The 20037-nt window shown below is 39.9% G+C and overlaps 1 protein-coding gene across 1 annotated transcript in view; it reads left to right on the forward strand.

Moving 5' to 3' along the window:
- The window catches only part of CMYA5 (cardiomyopathy associated 5), an 81528-nt gene that overhangs the window by 56983 nt on the left and 4508 nt on the right, over positions 1 to 20037 (forward strand). The window contains exons 3-7 of the mRNA XM_011992205.1: positions 4090 to 4185; positions 5488 to 5721; positions 7351 to 7373; positions 13319 to 13437; positions 19437 to 19586. Coding sequence (XP_011847595.1) covers positions 4090 to 4185; positions 5488 to 5721; positions 7351 to 7373; positions 13319 to 13437; positions 19437 to 19586 — 622 coding nt within the window. The remainder of the gene's footprint in view (positions 1 to 4089; positions 4186 to 5487; positions 5722 to 7350; positions 7374 to 13318; positions 13438 to 19436; positions 19587 to 20037) is intronic.

Below are 20037 nucleotides of genomic sequence, written 5' to 3' on the forward strand. Positions count from 1 at the left end.
AAAAAAAAAGCACAAAACAGTAAGAGGGGGCCAGGTGTGGTGGCTCATACCTATCATCTCAGCACTTTGAGAGACCAAGGTAGGAGGATTGCTTGAGCCCAGAAGTTTGAGACCAGCCTGGGCAACATAGGGAGACCTTGTCTCTACTAAAAATACAAAAATTAGCTGGGCATGGTGGCACACACCTGTAGTTTAAGTTACCTGAGGGGCTGAGGTGGGAGGATCAGTTGAGCCTGGGAGGTCAAGGCTACAGTGAGCTGAGATCGCACCACTGCACTCCACTCTGGGTGACAGAGTGAGACTCTGTCTCAAAAATAAAATAAAAATAAATAAAAATAATAGAGCAATTAAAAATAATACGAATAAAAAACAGTACAGTATAACTATTTATGTAGCATTTATACTGTATCACGCATTATAAGTAATCTACAGATGATTTAAAGTATAGGAGACGATGTACGCCGGTTATATGAAAATACTATGCCATTTTCTATCAGAGACTTGAGCATCTGTGTATTTTGGTATCTGCTGACATCCTGAAACCAGTCCTCTGCAGATACTGAAGACAGCTGTGTACACTGTATGCCACACATTTTTCCAGGCCTAGGGGCTAGCACGATAGACAACACAGGGTCACTGCCCTTGAGGAGCTTGGTACTTTGTGGCAATAGCCCTTAACATTACCAAAAATGCCAAATAATTTGAAATTTTAGAAATTACCTTTGAGCAAAAAACTGCAAAAAACACAGTTTCCTTCCTATTATATACAATATCATCCTTTAAAAAGACACGTTTACATTACATTGAGACATTTCATTGCAAGTTATATATAAATAATACATTAAGACAGTTTAAATTTTTACTTTCTTTGTATTTCCTTTTAATTTATAAAATTCATGTTAGAAGCAGAAATTTTTTTGCATTCTTTCTGGCTATGTCTGTAGGACCCCAATGTTCTAGATAAGTTAGTTCCAACACATGTCCTCCTTTAAGTGAGTATAAATACTCCACTTCCCCAAGATGCTGTTGGAATGTAGTCTTTGAGACTGTCCTCTACCTTTCGATAGCCCTGTTACTGGTCTCACCATTCTTACCTCTTTAATCCATTCTCCATAGGGCAGCTGGAATTATCTAAAATTACTAAATAACAATAACAATTGAGCACTTACTCTGTGCCATGCACTATTTTTTGTTTTTGTTTTTGGTTTTTAGAGACAGGGTCTCGCTCTGTCACCCAGGCTGGAGTGCAGCGGCGTAATCACAGTTCACTGCAGCCTCAACCTCCCAGGCTCAAGTAATCCCTCCACCTCAGCCTCCAAATAGTTGGGAGTATAGTTATGCACTGCCACCCTGGGCTAATTTTAAAAAGTTTTTTGTAAAGACAGGGTCTCCCTATGCTGCCCAGGCTGATCTAGAACTCCTGGGCTCAAGCGATCCTTCTGCATTGGCCTCCCAAAGTGCTGGGATTACAGGTGTGAGTCACCATGCCCAGTCTTAAGTTCTTTATATACAGGATATCTTTTAATCTTTCTGACAGCCCTATCACTGTCATCAACTTGCAGATAATAAAATCGTCTCAGAGAGGTTTAATGATTTGCCCAAGGTCATGGAAGGTGGAACTGGGGCTGGTACCCAGATCTTTCTGATGCCAGAGCTCATGTTCTTGACTGTATACGCATACTGCTTGGCTCAGTACCTTGCTAATGGTAGTGATTTTCAATATGATCGTTCAATTAGGTCCTTGTTAAAGAATTATCAGACTCATTTTGATTCAATAGGATAACATATTAGAATCTTGGCATTTTTTTATACCCAAATTAATCCTCAACTTGCCTGATATTGGTTCTAGTTCTCCAGGGTAGAATTTTGTTGAAATTTTACTTGTTAAAGTTTGGGATTAGGGAGTAGGGCAACTTCTTTTGTGAAATCTCAGACATCAGATGCATAAGCCCCAGTGGAAGTGGGCCCCGTTCTGTGGTGACACTTCGTTTTAACCCACAACTACTGAGCATTGCCAGCAGAAAGAAGACTGAATTTTTTTGGCCTTCTTAATATGTTTTATTTAGCTCTATGAGTTTTAGATATTCAAAAGTAATCATCTAAGTATGATCAATTTAAAACAAATTTTGTAAGTAGAGAGATACAACATCTCCTGCCTTAAAATCATTTTTAAAGTTTTTTTTTTTTAATTCTTGATCTTCTGTAAACAGTATGAGAAGGAGAAGGTGGGAACCCAGTTGACTAAAGCCAAGGAGCTACCTTCATTTCATTAAGTCAGCCACGAAGATTAGTAAGAGTTGGTTGGTTGGCAATTCCTCCTCCTCCCTCCTCCTCCTCCTCCCCCTCCCCTCCTCCTCTTCTTCTTCCTCTTCCTCCTCCTCCCCTTCTTCCTCCTCCTCTTCCTTTTTCTCCTCCTCCTCCTGCTCCTCTTCTTCTTCCTTTTTTCTTTTCTTCTTTGGCAGGGTCTTACTCTATTGCCCAGGCTGGAGTGCAACAGCGTGATCATCATAGCTCACTGAAGCCTCCTGGGCTCAAGCAATCCTCTCGCCTCAGCCTCCTGAGTAGCTGGTACTACAAACACATGCCACCACATCCAGCTACTTTTAAAACTTTTAGTGGAGACAAGGTCTCACTATGTTGCCCAGTCGGTCTCGAAGTCCTGGCTACCAGCAATCTTCCCACCTAGGCCTCCCAAAGTGCTGAGATTCCAGGCAGTAGCCACTGCAGCTGGCCAGTTGGCAACTTTTTAAAAATAAAAATCAATTTAAAAAATTGTAGCTTGAAAATTTTCTAGCATCTTAAGGGCAGGCATTTGTGCCTGTTCCAGGAGCTGATGGCTGCAGTTACAGATCACCCAAGTCCTTGTGTCCCCTCCGGAGTCCATCCCCATCATGTGCTTATCTTTTGTCTGTTATTTATTTTCTTCATTCACTCACTCTCTTCCTGCATTCTCACTGTTAATTTATCTCCTCTTCTGTGTCAGGAACTGTGCTAATCATTGAGAATGAAAAAAAAAAAAAAAAAGAAAAAAGGAAGATGGACTTGTAGATTCCCAAAATCAATATAACGTTGTGAAAGTATAATGTTCTGAGAAACTAACCTTTTGGGAAGGAAATGGTGGGGTAGGAAGGGGAATGTGAGCAAAGGTGTCTAAAAGGTGAAGCTTGGGTGAGCTTTAAATGAGATAGAGTTCTTCTAGCAGTCAAGAGCAGGGACAACATTCTAGAGCCAGGGAATACCATATGAAGGTGCACAGATGAGAAAGAGTGCAAGGACAAAAATCAGCTTATGTGACTGGAGCCTGGGGGCTGTGGAGAAGAGGTAAGGGCCATAGAGGGAAGTAGAGACCAGATCCTGAAGAGCCCTCCATCAATGTTGTATCTCCATCAGTCTGTGGTAGTGAATCAGACAGCTGAAGCTCTGCTATTTTTTCTGCTTTGTTGTTTTTTAAATTTAGCAAGATTGACTGTTGCTAGGTTTATAACTACCGCTAAAGTGAGTACCATGCTCTCCTATCACCCCATACATTTTCTAGTTGGCTATTACCCCTTGAGTATTTTAACCGTTTGAGGGTCATTAGCGCTTTTAGGTCCCTGTAGTAGACAGTTTCTATCAGTTGGTATGCTAGATTTCAGGCCTTGTGGCACTCTGATCACCTTCTCAGGCCATTGGTGTAAATGTGAAGAAACTACTCGGGTATATTGGACCAGTTTAGCAAAACGACTCCTCTCAGAACATACAAAAACCAAGGCCTTACTAGAGAGAACGCATTCAAATCCATAGTTCATTAAAACAAGTATGTTTTGAGCTCATCAATTTACCAAGAAAGTCCTTTGTTCACTTAAGAAGATATACTGTCTTTGTGTAGTTGTTTTGAGGTTTTCACTCAAAACCTCCTCATTGTTTATCATACAGAATTATCTATAGTCAGATGAGGCAGTAAAGAAAATTTAAGGATTGATTTGTTAGTGGATATAGTATAGTAAGTCTCTACCAAACATAGTAAATTTATAAGGAATTTGGAGCTCACTGGTTGAAGTTCTTTTCCTAAATGTCATATACTAAGGATATCTTAATTCTTTTCTTCAGGTTCAATTAGCAGAATTTCTAGAAAATTTACAAGAAAAATCCTTGAGGATTGAAGCCTTTGTTAGTGAGATAGAATCCTTTTTTAATACCATTGAGGTAAGTTACCACACCCATTTTACCTTAACTCAGCTTGTTCACAGTATCAGAAGTAAATGATTCTGAGGTGAAGGGATCTGACTTGGGGATTTTGTGCGTATGTGTTGTTTGCCATTGTTGGTTCAGTTCCATTCAAAGCGAGGATACTTAAAATCTCTCTGTGCATAATCAGTGAGACTCCTTTCTGCCTATGGATAAAAGATTTGCCCTTAACAACAGACATGCGTTTATTAGACACTTAAATAGGGCAAATGCTTTACATGTTTACCTGACCGAATCCTCACAATTATATGAGATAGGTGTTATTATTATTGTTTCAATTTTATAGATAAGAAACCAAGTCTTAGAGTACATTCCTCGTTTTCATGCCTCTCATTGGGTTAACTGCAGAAATGCTCTGAGTCACTGTCCAGTGTCCCACGCCCAGGGCCAATGAGTGCCTCTCATAGCACGACTATCTCTGATGAGTTTGTGCTCCCTTAGCTGCTGGCTCCTGTCCCTTCTGCAGGGAAGAGAGGGACTAGCAATGCTCCATCCTTATACAGAGATGGCCCAGGCACCCTCACCAGTCAATCAGGACTGGCAGAGGGCCTGAGGCCACTGCAGAGGCTCCTGCACAGTTCCATTACTCCTGGGGCCACTCCACGTCCTGGTTTGCTTGTGAGAGGTCTGCTTAATTCATGTTATAGATCAACTAGTACGTGCTAGTTGTTTCTGATGTCCCCTTCCCCAGGTGTCCTTTATAGAGAGTAAATTTTGGGTTCATCTTACTAGCATACTAGTGAGGATAGCCAGGCATCTGGGTGTGTCTGGACAGGCAACAGAGTTTCTCCCACTGTGGGATAATCTGCCATCTCACTGGAGAACATTTGGGGAGGTAGTCCCCGTTCCATATCTGGGCTGCTTTCTGCCTTGCACTGTGATTTTAGTGGAGTGATGCTTCTCTACCACCTGAAGGCCAGGGATCCTCACTTACCGTGATGCCATTTTCAAGTTTCATCATGTGTGAGTACAGGTGGGCAAGACTTCCATACAAATATATATATAGTTTGTATTATGGTAACTAAAACTTTCTTGATGATACTGTTATAGTAAATTCTATTGCTTTATTGCAAAGCTAATTGTGTGAAAGGGATTGGTAGGTTAAAAATTTGAACTGTGCATGTAATGTCTGATTCTCCGATCAGGATGCCAGAGGTCAATTCTTTAAAAGGCTGGTGTTTCCAAAAAAAAAAAAAAGAAAAAAAAGCATGCATTTCTTGTTTCATTCAGAAATGGGCTTTTTTGCATGTTTGTTTTCAGGAAAACTGTAGTAAAAATGAGAAAAGGCTAGAAGAACAGAATGAGGAAATGATGAAGAAGGTTTTAGCACAGTATGATGAGAAAGCCCAGAGCTTTGAGGAAGTGAAGAAGAAGAAGATGGAGTTCCTGCATGAGCAGATGGTCCACTTTCTGCAGAGCATGGACACTGCCAAGGACACCCTGGAGACCATCGTGAGAGAAGCAGAGGAGCTTGACGAGGCTGTCTTCCTGACTGTAAGTGCCAAGTAAAATGGGCTCAAACACCTTGCGCCCACTCTGGCACATCTACTTTTAAAGCTTCATTTTTCACTATTCCTTAAGATTATTTATATCTCTGTGTGGGATTTATATAATTCTGGCATTTAAGCATTATTTGGGCATGCCTGATGCCTATAGAAAAGGCCCAGCAAACCCTGAAAGCCTCAATGCCCAGATCCAGCTGAAAGATACATGGAGACAGCCTGCAGCATCATCATTCCATTGCGTCCCACTGGATTGATTGGTCACTGTCTAAGAGGGAGGGAAAGCAGCCTTGTCCCTGCCATGCTTTCCCTCTGAGAGCCAGCTGGCTCCTGCGGCTGTCCCCTTCACTCCCCAAGCTGAAGTGACCACTCATATGGACTGTTCCCCCTCTGACCTGGCCAAGGGGCTGGGAGTAACATTTGGGTGTGCAAAAGGATGACATAATGGGATACCCCTCTCAGGTAATAAATATGTTGGTGTTTTTACAAGGGGTTTCTTGGGGACAGGATTTCTTAATTCAAGCAGGTAACTTGTAGACATGGAAATTCCCTTGGGTGCTCCTCAAATTGCACCAGCAGAGACACCTCTGTGCTCCCTGCAGTTCCCTAGAATATTCAGTGAGACGCTGGTTCTCCATGAAGCCAGGATTAAGCAGAAATAGTGGAGATGTTTCCCCTGAAGGCAGTTCCAAGCCTAATTGTCACACAGCGGGAAGCATGGCTCTTAGGATGACTGGAAATCTCCCTTTCAAAGTTCCCCATCCTCCCACCCTTTTGAAAAGTTTGGAGATACAGCAAAGCAAAATAGGACAATGTTAGCCTTTTGATTTGCCTCTGGGGACAGCTCTTGACAAGGCAAATTTGGGTGAAGTGGACATGGCCATTCTCAAAGAGAACTAAACTCATTACATTGTTTTGTGTGTAATTAAGGCAAAGCTTCTTATTCATAAATTGGGCACTGCTTGTGAAGCATAACGTTAATTAAGTGCTTTTTTTCCCTGAGAACCTTATCTTTATTCAATAAGAATAAGAATAATTTACTTCTCTCTAGAAGAGCAAACTGTAAATAAAAAAAAAACAGATGGCATTTTTCCTACTTATATAAGTAATATTACTCATTTTTTAAAATTCGAAAATATAGAAAAGCACACAGAAAATATCACTCAGATAAATACTGATTACATTTTTGATATCTATCCCTCATTGAATACATTTAAGTCATTTTTCCTGCTTTAGAGAATTCTGTTCTGGAAGCTAAGCCACTGGTTGATGAATAGAGAGAAGCAGAGCATAAGCAACTCATTGCCAGTCCCGCTGATCGCAGAGACAGAGCCAACTGCAAATGAACCACCCTCCATCCCTGTCCTGACACTGCCCATCCCACCCGCTCCCCCTCCCCCACACCCTGCCTTCTGAGCACGTATGTCCTTGCTGCCCAGGCTGGGAGAAAAACAACCTCAGGGAAGCTGAGGGGTTATGATTTTCAAAAGGGGGTAATCTTAATGCTCCTGGTTGTTTTTTCTTTCTGTTGTTAATTAGCTTCTCTCTCTCTCTCTCTCTCTTTCTCTCTCTCTTTCTCTCTTCTCCTCCTCCTCCTCCTTCCTCTCTCTTTCTCCCTAAGTCGTTTGAGGAAATCAATGAAAGGTATATAAAACATGGTACAATGTGGTGGCAAATAGCATGACTGGATGCTTGCTTTTTAATATTTTGGTGCTTTATGGAAAATGAGCTGCCAATTAAAAAATATTTAGTGGGCTACAGTATTTTCACTTTTAGACACAGTGCTTTTAAAAGCTAAATGACAGCTTTGAAAGAAAACTGCATGTGCTTTAGTTAAATAACAATTATCATAATGTAGATTTTTAACTGCTTCCTCAAGATATATTCTGCATTTTCAGCCTAATCTAGGCCATCTTTCCTGTCACTGCATAGAGAACATTTTGCAGATACTTAGATGCATTGGTTAAATATGAGTATTTGAAAGAATCATTCATATCTGCCTTGAGTAATTTTATGATTTATGTAATTTTAATGGACTGTTCTATCATTTTCTCTTCAAAAGACAGTCATGCATTTCTCTTCTCTTTCCGCTCAGCTAACCTAAATGAATCTCCCTCTTTTGATTGTGTTTTGTTTTGTTGTTGTATTTAACACTTCATCTAAGAGAATTCTTCATTCTTTCCAAAAGCAAAACACTCAACAAGAAAACATGTTGTCTATAAAAACATGTGACATCAGATTTATGTTTGTCTTTCGGAGCATCTCATACTGAAATTCTCCGACAGATCTGACACATTCTTCCTCCTGCCCCATAGCAAGACCTGAGGTCTTTCCTTCTGGTTTGAGCCTAATGTTTTCTCCTTTCAGTGTAATTTTAAATGTAAATTTCTAAATTGTAAATATCGTCTTCAGTTTACTTCCATCCCAATTCAAATTGTGATACAGCATAGAATAAAATCAGAAATTTGTATCTATAATGTATTATAATATAAAAAAAGGATTTACAAAAAACTAGCTGGGCGAGGTGGCGGGCGCCTGTAGTCCCAGCTACCCGGGAGGCTGAGGCAGGAGAATGGCGTAAACCCGGGAGGCGGAGCTTGCAGTGAGCTGAGATCTGGCCATTGCACTCCAGCCTGGGCGACAGAGCGAGACTCCGTCTCAAAAAAAAAAAAAAAAAAAAAAAAAGGATTTAGATTAGAAATATGATTTTTTTAGGTAATTGAAATCACACAGATGAATCCTATTTACCTAAAACAAATTCTGTTCAACAGAATATTACCAGTTAGTTTTTGAAAATAATTTGTATACTAGGATTGACATTAATCAATAAGTGTTCTATAACAGTGGCTCTGTTATGAATAGAATTCCACAGGGAGCTTTTAAAATTGCTGATGCCTGAATCTTCTGAGATTCTGATTTAACTGCTCTGGGGTATAGCTGAGCATTTTTAAGGCTTCCGAGATGATTCTAATGCACAGCCAGGGTTGAAAGTTCTGGTTTATACAATCTATCCTTTGTCCCAGTGGTTCCCCAAACTGGCTGTGCCTAAATCACCTGTGCAATTTGTTTAACCAAAGATCCTCGGGTCCCACGCCACATCCACTACGTCAAAATTTCCAGAGTGAGACCAGGCATCTGCTTGTTACCAATTTCCACAGACGAGTCTAAGACACACCAGTCAGGTCTGGAAACTGATACCCAGGCCTTATTCTGAGTTTCCAGTCTATCTTTTCTGTCTGTCTATCTATCTATCTATCTATCTATCTATCTATCTATCTATCCATCCATCCATATTTTTTTGAGCCAGGGTCTCGCTCTGTCACCTGGGCTGGAGTGCAGTGGCACGATCTTGGCTCACTGCAACCTCCACCTCCCAGGTTCAAGCAATTCTCCCGCCTCATCCTCCTGAGTAGCTGGGACCACAGGTGTACTCCACCGTGCCCTGCTAATTTTTTGTGTTTTTAGTACAGATGGGGTTTTGTCATGTTGCCCAGGCTGATCTTGAACTCCTCAGGCCAAGTGATCCGCCCACCTCCAGTTTCATTTATTTTTTAAAAAATTATATATTTTTTCTAAATATTATTGACATTTCTTTTTATCCAAAAAGTACATAGATTTACAGTGCCATTCCATCTATACCGGACAGTGTAAATGCATATTTGCTTACTTATATTTTATCTATTCACAGAAGTTACTGCTCAGTAAGAAAATTTGGTGAGTGAAAAGTTGCAAAAATGCAATAGAATGTTTTTACCTTTCTAACCATCAGAATATTGCAAATCTAAATTGACATCCACTTAATAGTAAATACTGTTTCTTCCTTCGGCTTCGTGCTTAAATGTGTTCATCTGTGTGTCATTTTAATTAATTTCTATTTCATTGTCCAGTTGACAGTGAATTAATTTTTTGCTAAAGCTGCCTGTCACTTAAAGGAGAGTACACTTGGGCGAACCATTATTTTCTGTAAAGAAAAAAGACAACAAAATTCTGGAATTTGGTGAAGAAAGGTGAACAATTAAAGAAAGCACTGTCAGACGTGCATGTACACATGCACACACTTGATGAAGCTGGACCCCATCACTAAAAAGGTTTCCATGTCCTCAAGAAAACTTCTGTCTCAAAGTCTTGATGTTACTGATGTTCCTTTCTATAAGAAGTGCTACTTATCTACAGTTGGCCCTTGAACAACATGAGTTTGGACTGTGTAGGTCCACTTATATATGAATCTTTTTCAATAAATATATTGGAAAAGTTTTTTGACATATGTGACAATTTGAAAAAAACTAAAAGATGAACTTCATAGCCCAGAAATGTTGAAAAATTAAGAAAATGTTAGGTGTGTCACAAGTACATAAAATATATGTAAATATTAGTCTATTTTATCATTTACTATCATAAAATATACACAAATCTATTATAAAAATTAAAAACATCAACACTTACGCACACGAACACCACCGTCCATAGCACCATATGCAGTTGGGAAAAAATGTAAACGAACATAAAGATACAGTATTAAATCATAATTGCATAAAATTAACTGTAGTAATACTGTACTACTCTAATAATTTCTACAGCTATACTACTACCATACTACTTTCATAATTTTGTAACCACCTCCTGTTGCTCTTGTAATGAGCTCAAGTGTTGTGAATCTCTGCTTAAAACACTGTGTCACGCTAATCATCTCCCCATGAGCAGTTAGTCTCTCCAGTAAACTGCATATTGCAGTAAAAAGTGATCTCCTAAGGTTCTTGTCTATTTTTTTTAAAAATCATATTCAGTGCAATACCATAAACCTTGAATAACACCATGATACCCATAGGAAGTGGCACTAGTGATCATGGATGTCCTCCCAGGAAACAGAGAAAAGTCATGACATTACAAGAAGAAGTTGAATTGTTTGATCTTTTCAGTAGATTGAGGTCTATGGCCACCTTTGCCTTCCATTTCAGGTGATTCATCTTGTAAAGAGATGATGTAAACTTAAGGTATTAATAAATACAGTACAGTACTGTAGGTGAATTTTCTCTTCCTTATGATTTTCTGAAGAACTCTTTTCTCTAGTTTATGTGATTTTAAGAATATAGTATATAATACATATACAAAATATGTGTTAATCAACTCTTGAGGTTATTGGTAAGGCTTATTGATAAGGCTTCCAGTCAACAGTAGGCTGTTAGTAGTTAAGTTTTTGGGGAGGCAGACGGCACACATGGATTTTCAATTGTGCAGAGTCAGTGCCCCAAACCCCGTCTTGCTCAAGAGTCAGCTGTAGTTTATTTTACCTTGCCACTTTTTCTCCCGCCTTTCACATTATATCTCTAAAGGCAGTGCTTGTATATTAAATGATTTTTCTCAACACTAAAAATGCTTAAATTAAGGAATGCTGTCAAGCATATTTAGACTCAACATTTGCATATCTTGAAAAACACATTTACTTAGAAAATGCTGTTCTGTTGAGGGGATTCATTTTTTTCTCCGTTTTGCTCTTTTGTGTTATGATAATGAAAAGGAGTTGCAACCGTTGTAAGACCTGCTTCTAAAAGGATGTCTGCTTGCCTTTTCATATGCTGATGTTAAACTGGAATAGGTCAGTGCATAAGGGAAAACTCGAACATTTTGCTCGTGGTACCTACAATCAGAGCTTTTGTGCTACGAAATGTCCTACATTAATACACATCAGTGATGTGTATTTTTAGAGGGCTTAGTGCATGTATGGGGCACCATTTTTGTTCATTCTGAGCCTATCATTTCCACCCTCTCCATCTCCACAGCCTTAATTTAGGCTGGTGCTGTCTTCCCTCATCTAGACCCTGTGGGGTTCTCCCGCCTGACCTCAGACCTGTCTCCTCTGCTTGCCCTGATCCTTCCTTAGACACTTGCCAAGACAGTCGTCTAAATTTCCCTTTTATAACAATTTTGTGGCTCTCCCTGCCTTAAAAGACAAAATTGAACTGTCAGTGGGTATGAAAGGCTCTTCATAGTCAAGCCACAAAGCACTTTGCTATTTCATCCCTAACCGTCTGTGTTTCTCAATTCCCACGGTGCCCTCTGGCCCTCGAACGTGCTGTACTTGGCCACATCTCCATGCCTGGGTTCATGCCCTTCTTCTGTCTGCAACGCCCTTACTTATTCTCTCTTCTGCCTAGGAAACTCCCACTCGTTAAGACCCAGCCCAAATGTTACCTCCTCTTTGAAGCCCCTCTGGAACCACCTCCCTTAAATCAAATGATAGTGAATTTTATTGTTTCCGACAGTAGTAAGTGTAGAAGTCACTCTAAATATTCAGTTTTGTTTTATAATATTTTTCCTTCATGCTGACCATAAATCCACCATCCCTGAGATCCTGATATCCTCGCCCACACAAAACTATTGGCCTCTTATTTATTCAAAATATGCTTATTAAATGCCCACTATGTGCCAAGTAATGCATTAGAATACAGTAGGGAACAAAACAAAGTCCTTTCCCGCCTATAAATGCTATTCTGGTGAAGCAGACAGACAAAAACCGAAGAGGCTGTGATAAGTCTGGGGAAGTAAAACAAAGCCTAGTGAAGAATGAAGGGGGCAGGCAAGGCTGTATTAGTAGCGTACTCTCTGAGGAGCTGGCATTTGAACAGAGATCTCAAGTCAAGGAAGGAGCTGAGCAAGTGTCTGGGAGAACAAAGTTCCAACAGCAAGTGCAGTGGGTCTGCTGGGAAAACCAAGACGTCCATGGAAATGAAGCCGACGCAGTTCCTTGCAGCCGACTGAGTTGCTGGAAGAGAATTCCAGTCCTGTGTGAGAGAGATGAACAGAGGAGAACTGCTAATCTACTTGGAGGCCTCTCATGCTAAAAATAAATTCTTTTGCAAACTCTCTGTTTCCTCTTTCCCCTTCAGAGTTAACCTTTTTCTCGCTGTTTGTTTAAATCCACATTTCATCTGGATACAAATACTCAGACTTAGCATCAGTTGGCATTCCAACTAATGAGGGTGTTGAGTCCATAAAGCTGTTGATTTATAAACTGTGGTTTGTTTAGTCTTTTATGAATGGTAGGCTTTATCCTCTCTCATTGCTCTTTCCCCAGTACCTAACACAATGCCTGGGACATAGTAGGTAAACATGTTTTGAATGAAAAAATGATTTGAAGCTTAATATTGAGGTTTGAGAACAAAGACATCTACAGTGTATAAGTTTCTGGATATGCTCTTAGCCTTTTTATCCTTTGAAACCTCAGTGGGTATGAAAAGCTTTGGATATAAATCCTTTCCCTTTAGGAAATAAAGAAAATAATCACTAAAATGAAGTAATTTTTAGGACCAACTTTATAGGTAAAACACTTAAGACTGTATTGCTTGATAGAATCTTTTCTAACTAGAGGATATAGGAATGAAATTTCCAATATTACCAGTTGCCTAAGAATAGATTTTAGACATATATTTCAAGACTTTAAAGCTTTAAATCCTTTTTTGGATAGAGTGAGAGGCCCTGCCTTATGCAAACCACCACTACCAACACCAGCTTCATTTTGAAAAACTGTTTTTCACTTTCATTCCGTATGTTAATAATTTTTTGACTTATGTAGAGCTCTATTCCCCTGATAGGTTGCTTTCTGCAATGGAGAGCACTGCTTCTTTAGAGAAAATGCCTGCTGCGTTTTCCCTTTTTGAACATTATGATGACAGCTCGGCAAGAAGTGACCAGATGTTAAAACAAGTGGCTGGTAAGCATTTTAATATATTAATTACCTAGATGAAATATGGCAGTTTTTGCTTGTTTGTTTTGTGTGTAATGATATATACAAAAGATTTTGCATGCAAAGACATGTAACTGGAAAAACAAAAGTATTAGTTGTAAAATGTTACAGCTAGACTCTGAAATTGAGCATGAGACGAGCATCTCATTTCTGTGCATTTCCATCTGAAGCTTTATGACTTGCTTGGAGATTGAGGAGGTGGAAGGAGCCATGGAACCAAAGGGTCTCCTCTTTTTTTTTTTTTTTTTTAATTTAAAAATAGGATTTCTCTCCCTCTCTTCTTGAGAGTTGTTTGCCTCATACCAGCAGCCAGGTATAGAAGAAAAAGAAGTCAAATGTTTTTCTATGTGTCAAACAGATTTCTCTTTATGAGTGGTTTTCCCCTTTTCAATTCAGTTCTTTTCCCCTTTTTTCAAACTAAACAGATGAGCTTAGAGAACTATCAGCTCAGCACCATGGTCTGTAGCCAGGAGCCTCCCACTCAGCTGTCAGAAGCATCCTGCCAGCTCTTCACAATATTTTTTAATGTGCTATTTTAACAAACAGGACAATGAAACTTATTTAGATTTTTCAAAGCTGCCATGTTTCAGTGAAATTACCAAGTTTTTCTTACTGTACAACGTGCTCAGATGTCCTCCTTAAAAGATGCTATCGTCTTCCAAAATCACCTCAAAGATTACAGCCATTCGGGAGGCTGAGGCGGGAGGATCACTTGAGCCTAGGTGTTCGAATCCAGCCTGGGCAACATAGTAAGATCCCCATTTCTTTAAAAAAAAAAAAAAAAAAAACCCAAAAAACAAAAACAAAAACGATGGCTGTTGTGTTTAAATTGATGATTAACTTTCATTCCTGTATCAAGAGTTTTAGTTCAGTAACTACTAAAAAGGCTACTGTATGTCTAAAAGACAGAAACAACACAACACCACACAACACACAAAAACCCAAAACTCCACGAGCCCTTTATAAAATTAAAAACTCGATCATTGATCTTAATGGATTTTCCCTAGAAATGTCTCAAAACAAAGTGTTTTCTTGTAATGTCTTTAAGAGGGATTAGACTAGGGCAGTGATTGCAAACTAAGAAAGTTTGATTAACAGAGCTGGTCTTTTGCTTTTAAGGGATTCATTATATGCCATTGTTCATTTAGGAGGATATGCTTTTCAATACTTAATGGGCATTGAGAGGACATTTAATATACTTTAGAGGTCACAGAGTTAAAATGTCACAAAGTGTTAACAATTAACTCAGCAAGTACAAGTGGCAGTCCCTGTGGTTCGAAGCCTTTTATGGAGAGACTGATCTCAGAGCCATAAATGTTACTTTGTGCATCTGTTTCACAAAATTGGAGCCCAGGGTGTTGACTTGCTGCTAAATAGTTTTTGTTCATTTTGTGACACCTCTCGGAAGTCCTCACCTGTTACCTGAAAAGTTGATCTGATGACCCCCTACCTAAACTAAGCAGATGTAATGAGAAAAGGATGTGAGTTTTCCAATGAGAAGTAGCAGCCCATCCGATTTATTCCATGCTTACACAATGGCTGGCATTGTGGGAACCGTTAAGCATATCAAATCATCTAATCTCACCACAACCCAAGGAGGTAGGTTTTGTTATTCCCATTTGACAGGTGAAGAAAGGTGAGGAAAGAGAGGAATAGAAAAATGTTCTATTTTCAAGACAACACAACCGGTTGGGGTGCGTGTGGCAGGGGAGTTTGGCTTCAGAGTCTGCCCCACAGCGAAAAGGCAGAGTGCTGCTGAGAAAGGTGAGAGAAACAGATAGTGGATAAACAAACATGAATCTAGGCTTCCTGGATGCTGGCACCTGGGGTTTTTTTTTAATTGCGGTAAAATACACATAACTTAAAATTTACCATCTTGCCCATTTTTAATTGTACAGTTTAGTGGCATTAAGGACATTCACACTGTGTTACAACCATCACTGCCATCCTCTCCAGAACTCTTCATCTTGCAAAACAGAAGCTCTATATCCATTAAACACTAACTCTCCATATTCTCCCCTGCCCCTGGCTCCTGGCAGCCACCATTTTACTTTCTGTTTCTGTGAATTTGATTATTCTAAGTACCTCATCTAAGTGGAATCATATGGTATTTCTGTTTTTGTGACGGCTTTAGCTTAGAGTAATATCCTCAAGGCTTACCATGTTGTAATGTGTGAAACTTCTCCTCTTTAAGGCTGACTTATATTCCATTGTATGCACACACAGCGTTTACATTATCTATTCATCCATTGGTGGATACTTGGGTGGCTTCCACTTTTTGGCTATTGTGAATAATGCTGTTCTCCTGAGGACGTTCCAAAGGCCAGGTTGAGTGGAAATCTGTATCTGACCACAGATTCCGAAGTCCAGTTTGGTTAATGCTTAACTCCCCAAATGTGGCGGCTCTTTTTGGGCACATTTCATCAGGCAGAGGAGTGATTCTTCTACCCAATTCCTTAGCCTCTTATAATGAAGCCCTAAACTTTCATTTTGGTATTTTTTGGTATCATACCTTTTTTTGTTTTTTTTCAGACAGAGTCTCACTCTGTCGCCCAGGCTGAAGTGCAGTGGCACCATCTCGGCTCACTGCAACCTCCGCCTCCCAGGTTCAAGCCATTCTTATGCCTCAGCCTCCCCAGTACCTGGGATTACAGGCACGCATCACCATGCCCAGCTAATTGTTGTATTTTTAGTAGACATGGGGTTTTGCTCCATTGGCCAGGTTGGTCTTCTACCTCTGACCTCCAGTGATCTGCCCTGCTCGGCCTCCCAAAGTGCTGGGATTATAGGCGTGAGCCACCGCGCCTGGCCGGCATCGCACTTATTCAAGTTTATTACTGTGAAAGTGTAAACATAGTTGCTAAACTCCGGGTCTCTGATGTTGTTCTATCACATAAGAATTGTAAATTCAGCCATTATTATTAGATTATATCTATGGAATATTCCTATTCCCTTTTCATTTTAGAATTCTTTGAAAAGTAAAAGTATTTCCTGTTTCTGAAAAAAGGTGTTTTAACTTTAATGCTTTTGGGGGAAGGAGCACATTAAAACAAAATTTCTAACTTACGTACTTTGCTTTTTCTTTAAAATTAAGTGATTTTCTTGGATCAATTAATCAGTTTTTAAGTTTGTTAATTTACCCGAGAAAGAGAGAGAGAAATGTGAAAGATGTTTTCATTTTTAAAAAGCAGATACAGCTCCATGTATAATTCATAGGGTAAAAGGGGGAGCATTTTCATTGTTCACGCCTCAAGTAATTCTGAAATATTGCTTCAAAGATGATCGACAATCGTTGAAACATTCCACTTGGTCCTTTTATAGACCTGGGGAGCATGAAAATTTACTGAACTACATTGATCTGGACAGACTCATTTAGAATGTGACATCCATTTCCTGCTGGGAAGACAAGCAATAAATTCCAAGACAGTATGAGGGTCTCTGACCTGTGATCAGTCCCTGGGGAGGCGCTCTCACCAGCGACCTCTGCCTCAGCATGCAGTTTGCTCCACAGGTCTTACCTCTGTGGCCTCTGTGGCTTTCCAGATGGTGGGTCCCTCGTTCAGCCCTCATCTTCAGGAGCTTCCTGCCTCGCCCCTCTGTTTCCTATGCTCCTGCCAAGGCCCCTTTGCTTTCTGAATGTTAGCGCTGGTTACCTGTCAGCCACTTTGCTAAGCACTTGATAGATATTATTTGCTTCTTATAATGCTCCTGGGAGGTAATGCTTTAAAATGTTTTCTCATTTTAAAGATGGGGAAACTGAGGCTAAGGTAACACAGGGGCAGATCTGGTGTTTGACCTTGGGCCAGCCACTCTGCACTGAAGTCCATGAACTTGACCCTTCTCCCCTTCTGCTTCTCGTTTTTCATAACTGTGTGTTTCTTCAGCTCTTTATTGCTATTGCATCTTCCCAGTTTGTCTCTTTTTGTTACATTCTTTAGAACCATTTATGTTTTTCTCATTTTTACCTTCTTGCTGAACTGACCTTTAGTTTTCTTTTCCTTTGGTGTCCACTTTTAGTAAAGTAATCTCATAAAATTTGGCCCGTATTATTAATATTTCAGTAAACTTATCTCTCAGGAAATTGTTGACTGGAAAAAAATAGCCGCAAAAAATAAATGTAAAAACATGCTATTGGGCTGGGCGCGGCAGCTCATGCCTGTAATCCCAGCACTTTGGGAGGCTGAGGCGAGCGGATCACCTAAGGTTAAGGAGTTCAAGACCAGCCTGGCCAACACGGTGAAACCCTGTCTCTACTAAAAATACAAAAAAAAATGAGCTGGGCGTGGTGGTGGGCTCCTGTAATCCCAGCTACCAGGGAGGCTGGGGCAGGAGGATTGCTTGAACCTGGGAGGTGGAGGTTGCAGTCAGCCAAGATCGCACCACTGTACTCCAGCCTGGGCGACAGAGCAAGACTCCACCTCAAAAAAAAAAAAGAAAAAAGCATGCTATCTTTTCAACTATGGGAATAATCTTTTTCTCTAATTTGTAAAATATGTTCAAAGATTTTGTGTCATAAGTTTTGGGGGAGAATTGCATAGAAGCTTGATTTATGGCGTTGCATATACCATTAATGTTTGTATGCATAATCATGAACTTTACAAGTTTCTAGGAAAACATTCAAGGATTTTGTTGTCAGTAAAATTCAGAACAACAGAGTTATACTAGATGTCTAAAATGTATGCTGAATCAGTAGGCTACTTTTTCTGTAGTTTTTATATTTTGTTTAATTTTTAAAAAGTTAATAATTTAAAAATTGATAGGCGTAGCCATATTGGAAAGACAAAATGGGATGGTCATTTCAGAAAGTGTATTTTGATATTTTATTTTTGCAAGTATTTTTCAGGCTAGAAGACATACCAATGATATCTTAAAAGGGTTTCATTTGCCTCTGTTGTGAATATAGAATCTATATTGATACAGAATGATACAACCTTAGTCATCTAGCAAAGTGTGTGTTTTGTTTTGAAGGATAAGCAAGTCAGTTGTTGCCTCCTCTAACCTACATGAGTTTATTGCTCCAACTATAGGATTATAGAAGAGTATTCTCAAGTGATCCCATTTTGTAATACATTTTTGTTTATTTCTGTGTGTATCTCATATATGCACATGTACAAAAGCATAGAAAACATTGCGGAGGGACACACATTCAACTGCAACAGTAATTACATCTAAAGAATATGGCTGCCACGGTGGCTCACGCCTGTAATCCCAGCACTTTGGGAGGCTGAGGTGGGTGGAATCCTTGAGGCCAGGAGTTCAAGAACAGCCTGACCAATATAGTGAAACCCCACCTCTACTAAAAATACAAAAATTAGCCAGGTGTGATGGTGCATGCCTGTAATCCCAGCTACTCAGGAGACTGAGGCAGGAGAATTATCGCTTGAATCCGGGAGGCGGAGGTCGCAGTGAGCTGAGATTGCACCACCGCACTCCAGCGTGGGTGATAGAGCAAGACTGCATCTCAAAAAATAAAATAAAAGAAAACTGGCCAGGTGCAGTGACTCATGACTGTAATTCCAACACTTTGGGAGGCTGAGGTGGGCAGTTCACCTCAGGTCAGAAGTTCGAGACCATCCTAACCAAGATGGTAAAACCCTGTCTCTACTAAAAATACAAAAATTAGCCAGGCATGGTGATGGGCACCTGTAATCCCAGCAACTTGGGAGGCTGAGGCAGGAGAATCGCTTGAACCTGGGAGGCAAAGGTTGCGGTGAGCTGAGATCGCACCACTGCACTCCAGCCTGGATGACAGAGTGAGACTCCGTCTTAAAAATAAATAAATAAATAAAATTTAAAAATGAAAAAATATAATTGGGGTTGGGAGTTCGAGGGAACAAGGAAGCCCTTCTACTTTTATACCATATATTTCTATATTGTTTGAATTTTTTTCAACAAGCATAAGTAACGTTTGCCCAACAAATTAATAAAAACAGCATTAGTTACAATAAATCTTGTTTATATTCCAGTTCCACAGCCTCCTAGATTAGAACCTCAGGAACCAAATTCTGCCACCAGCACAACGATTGCAGTTTATTGGAGCATGAACAAGGATGATGTCATTGATTCATTTCAGGTTTACTGCATGGAGGAGCCACAAGATGACCAAGAAGTAAATGGTAGGATTGCTAACACAAATACAAATGCATACGCATATTCAGGCATCTTCATGTGAAGTATTTAAACATATACCTGTATTGTGACTCTTCCCACAAAGCATTTATAGCTGCTTACAAAACAATAACAAAACCCCAACAACTGTATAATGAAATAATAACTACAGAAGCAAAATTTGGGAATCGAGATCAAGGAAAACAATACAAAAATTAGCCAGGCATGGTGATGGGCACCTGTAATCCCAGCAACTTGGGAGGCTGAGGCAGGAGAATCGCTTGAACCTGGGAGGTGGAGGTTGCAGTCAGCCAAGATCGCACCACTGTACTCCAGCCTGGGCGACAGAGCAAGACTCCACCTCAAAAAAAAAAGAAAAAAGCATGCTATCTTTTCAACTATGGGAATAATCTTTTTCTCTAATTTGTAAAATATGTTCAAAGATTTTGTGTCATAAGT

The sequence above is a fragment of the Mandrillus leucophaeus genome, unplaced genomic scaffold (genome assembly GCF_000951045.1).
Source record: "Mandrillus leucophaeus isolate KB7577 unplaced genomic scaffold, Mleu.le_1.0 Scaffold407, whole genome shotgun sequence".
In the NCBI taxonomy this organism is placed as follows: domain Eukaryota; kingdom Metazoa; phylum Chordata; class Mammalia; order Primates; family Cercopithecidae; genus Mandrillus; species Mandrillus leucophaeus.